This window comes from Microtus ochrogaster, unplaced genomic scaffold, assembly GCF_000317375.1.
Source record: "Microtus ochrogaster isolate Prairie Vole_2 unplaced genomic scaffold, MicOch1.0 UNK87, whole genome shotgun sequence".
Lineage (NCBI taxonomy): Eukaryota > Metazoa > Chordata > Mammalia > Rodentia > Cricetidae > Microtus > Microtus ochrogaster.
In genome coordinates this window covers 862,128-865,421 of record NW_004949185.1, presented here as the reverse complement: position 1 = coordinate 865,421, position 3,294 = coordinate 862,128, and the positions used below count along the sequence as shown (strand labels likewise).

Genomic DNA, 3,294 nt, shown 5'->3' with positions numbered 1-3,294 from the left:
GTGTCCTGTGTACACACTGCAGGTCCTTCAGGACGGATGTGTCCTGTGCACACCCTGCACGTCCTTTAGGATGGATGTGTCCTGTGCACACCCTGCACGTCCTTCAGAGATGAGGGGAGGGGAGGGGAAGGGCGAGTGACCTGTGCCTTTTCCAGCACTCAGGCCAACCTCCATAGCACCATGACCAGGGTGAATCAGGCTGTAGCCCGGATTCCCAGCCTCAGCAACCGACTCAGCTATGCTGTCCGTAAGGTCCATACCATTAAGGGTACGTATAGCAACTGTGGGTTTCCAGCCTGTCCCCACTGGCCCAGACCCCTTCCTCTTAGCCCTAGATCTGACCCCATAACTATCCTCTGTTGCCTTGGTAACTGTCACTGCCCTGTGCTCTGTGCATCCCTGCCCTGTGCCCCGCTGTCCTTCTGTCTGTGTATAACCATCTCCCTGTCCTTTGCTTTTCCCTCTCAGGTTTGATGGCTCGAAAACTGTCGCTTGCCCAGCTGCGCCTGGAAAGGTAAAGGACAGGTGTACCGAGGTGGAGGGTGTGTGGTGTCAGGGCAGTCTGGGACAGGTGTACTGAGGTGGAAGGTGTGTGGATGTTGTGTGTGGTCTGGTACTGGTTGCCAGGACTCAGAAAAGACAAGAAAGGATAGAGGCATGGGCCAGGTGGCTGCTGAGGGAGTTTTCTCTGACTTCCTCCTTTCTGTCCCAGCTATCCCCCACCCCCACCCCCACCCTCACTGGATGCAGACCTGAGCCTTGAGTTGGAACAGCTACGGGAAGAACGAAATCGCTTGGATGCAGAGCTGCAGCTGAGTGCCCACCTCATCCAGCAAGAAGTGGGCCGGGCACGGGAGCAAGGTATGGCGGCCCTGGTGGGTGTGCGGGGCAGGGGAAGACTTGGGGTTTGAAGCTCAGGTGCCTAGAAACTTCCTTTTAGGGGAGGCAGAGCGCCGGCAGCTGAATGAGGTGGCCCAGCAGCTGGAGCAGGAGCTGCGGCACGCCCAGGAGTCCCTGGCCAGCGTGGGGCAGCAGCTGGAGGCAGCCCGGCAGGGCCAACAGGAGAGCACAGAGGAAGCCGCCAGCCTCCGGCAGGAGCTGACACAGCAACAGCGGATCTACGGGCAAGGTGGGCAGTGTGGCGATGCCCGCCACCCTTCAGGATGGGCAGCTCCTGACCCCGCCTCCCACCCTCCCTGCAGCCCTGCAAGAGAAGGTGACTGAGGTGGAGACGCGGCTGCGGGAGCAGCTCTCAGACGCCAAGAGGAGACTGAACGAGGCCCGGAGGGAGCAGGCCAAGGCTGGTGAGATATGCTGGGGAGGACTTGGCCCTCGAATGGCCTAGCTGTCCTGGAACTCTCTCTGTAGACCCTCCTGCCTCAGCCTCCGGAGTGCTGGGATTAAAGGCGTGCGCCACCACCGCCCAGCATAAATCCTCACTTAGTGAGCTGAGCACATCGCAGCTAATACCAGGTGACCTCCCTGGCTCCTGGCCTGTGTCACTGCCCCTCAGCAGACACCACTGGCGACTGCTGTCACCAGAAACTTAACGCAGATGAGCGTGAGCGAGAGGCATAGGGTGAATGTTCACGTCTTTCCCCATGCGCCCATGGTCATGCGTGTAGAGAATCATGTGAGCTGGAGACATGATGGGTCAGCTGCACACCACCCCACAGAAGGGAAATTCTCTAATCATGACACCAGTGTCAATTCCATGATCCTTCGCCATACACGGTGGTTCTTGCCTATCTTCCCAGCACTAGGGAGTAGGAGGCAAGATAGTTTAGGGCCAGCCTGGGCTACATAGCGAGGCCTGTCTCAAAACAGCAGCACAGATGACAAGCCTTGCCTGAGGAGTTCCTGTCAGGGATGAGGAAGGCACTGGGGTTCACAGAGCCCAGGATCCATGGCATCTGCCCACTCGCGGTGTGGAAGAGACCCTGAGTGTCAGAGCTGAGAGCTCGGTCTGATTTTTTGGGCTCTGGGCTGACCCACTCCCATCTCCTTAGTGATTTCCTTGCGCCAGATCCAGCACAAAGCCGCTCGGGAGAAGGAGCGCAATCAGGAGCTCAGGCGCCTGCAGGATGAGGCCCGGAAGGAGGAAGGGCAGCGGCTGGCCCGGCGAGTGCAGGAGCTGGAGAGGGACAAGAACCTCATGCTGGTAGGGGACGGTGGGAGCAGGGACCTGGTAGCCGGTGTGAGGAAAGCTGTAGGGTTGGGGGCGGCCCATGGGCCCTGGTGCGGTGCGGCTGACGCTCTCCTTCCCAGGCCACCTTGAAGCAGGAGGGTCTCCTCTCCCGTTACAAGCAGCAGCGCCTGTTAGCTGTGCTTCCCTCGGGAATGAATAAGAAGTCGGCGGGGTGCAGCTCCCAGCTTGTAGGGTCCCCAGATCCTGAGTCTCCAGCAGCTGCACCTTCCGGAGAATCTGTGAAAGGTAGAATTCCGCTGAAAGACCCCCCCCCCCAGGCCTGAGCCCCGAAGGCCCCTGGCATCCTGTGCCCAGGACCCTCCCCTCAGGCCTCCCAGCCAGTGCAATTCCGTGCCCTGGGCAGCACCGAGCCTGTTCTCACCCTGCAATGTCCTCTGTATCAGGGTCCCTGACTGTCCTGCTCGACAACCTGCAAGGCCTGAGCGAGGCCATTTCCCGAGAGGAGGCTATTTGCCAAGAAGACGTCCCGAACACCACGTGCTGCCCTTCAGACCCCTGCTGCGGGGAGGAGCAGTGAAGCCAGCCTGGAGCTGGATCCCCCGGGAGTGGGCAGGGGCCAGCCTGACCTGTTTCCCAGCAAGCCTCAGGGCCCAGCTCCCACCAAGTCTGAATTCTGCAATAAATAAAGATGGCTATAGCGGGGCGGATGCTCGGAGTTGTCTGGACTCTCCCTGAAGCCAGCTCCTCCCGCCCGGCCTTCCTGAGTGGCACCCCTTCCTAACTGCTCCCAGGTTTGGGGTTTTTGTTTTGACTTTTGAGACAGAGTCTCCACCCTGGAGCTCACTATGTTTGTACACCAGGCTGGCCTTGAACTTTTATTTGTCTCCACCTCTCGTTTTCTTCCTTTTTTTGTAAGACATGGTCTCATGTAGCCTCGACTGACCTAGAACTCACTCTGTAGACCAGGCTGGCCTCGAAGTCACAGAGATCTGTCTGCCTCTGCCTTCCAAGTGTCTCTGCCACCTGGACCAAGTTTTCATTTTTCTTTTCTTTTTTTTTTTTTTTTTTTGGTTTTTCAAGACAGGGTTTCTCTGTGGCTTTGGAGCCTGTCCTGGCACTAGCTCTGTAGACCAGGCTGGTCTCGA

At 58.5% G+C, this 3,294-nt stretch overlaps 1 protein-coding gene across 6 annotated transcripts in view; it reads left to right on the top strand.

Moving 5' to 3' along the window:
- Cchcr1 (coiled-coil alpha-helical rod protein 1) overlaps positions 1-2,934 on the top strand; it is a 13,582-nt gene extending 10,648 nt beyond the window's left edge. For 4 of the 6 annotated variants that reach the window (XM_013355047.2, XM_026777834.1, XM_005370764.2 and 1 more), the window contains 8 exons: positions 156-268; positions 469-514; positions 713-861; positions 941-1,129; positions 1,203-1,304; positions 2,010-2,161; positions 2,269-2,434; positions 2,593-2,934. In XM_013355047.2, coding sequence (XP_013210501.1) covers positions 156-268; positions 469-514; positions 713-861; positions 941-1,129; positions 1,203-1,304; positions 2,010-2,161; positions 2,269-2,434; positions 2,593-2,726 — 1,051 coding nt within the window. In that variant the 3' untranslated portion in view covers positions 2,727-2,934. Of the gene's footprint in view, positions 1-155; positions 269-468; positions 515-712; positions 862-940; positions 1,130-1,202; positions 1,305-2,009; positions 2,163-2,268; positions 2,435-2,592 lie in introns of those variants that run through there. The other 2 variants (XM_026777833.1, XM_026777836.1) reach the window with 2 other exon arrangements.
- The last annotated feature ends 360 nt before the right edge of the window (positions 2,935-3,294 follow it).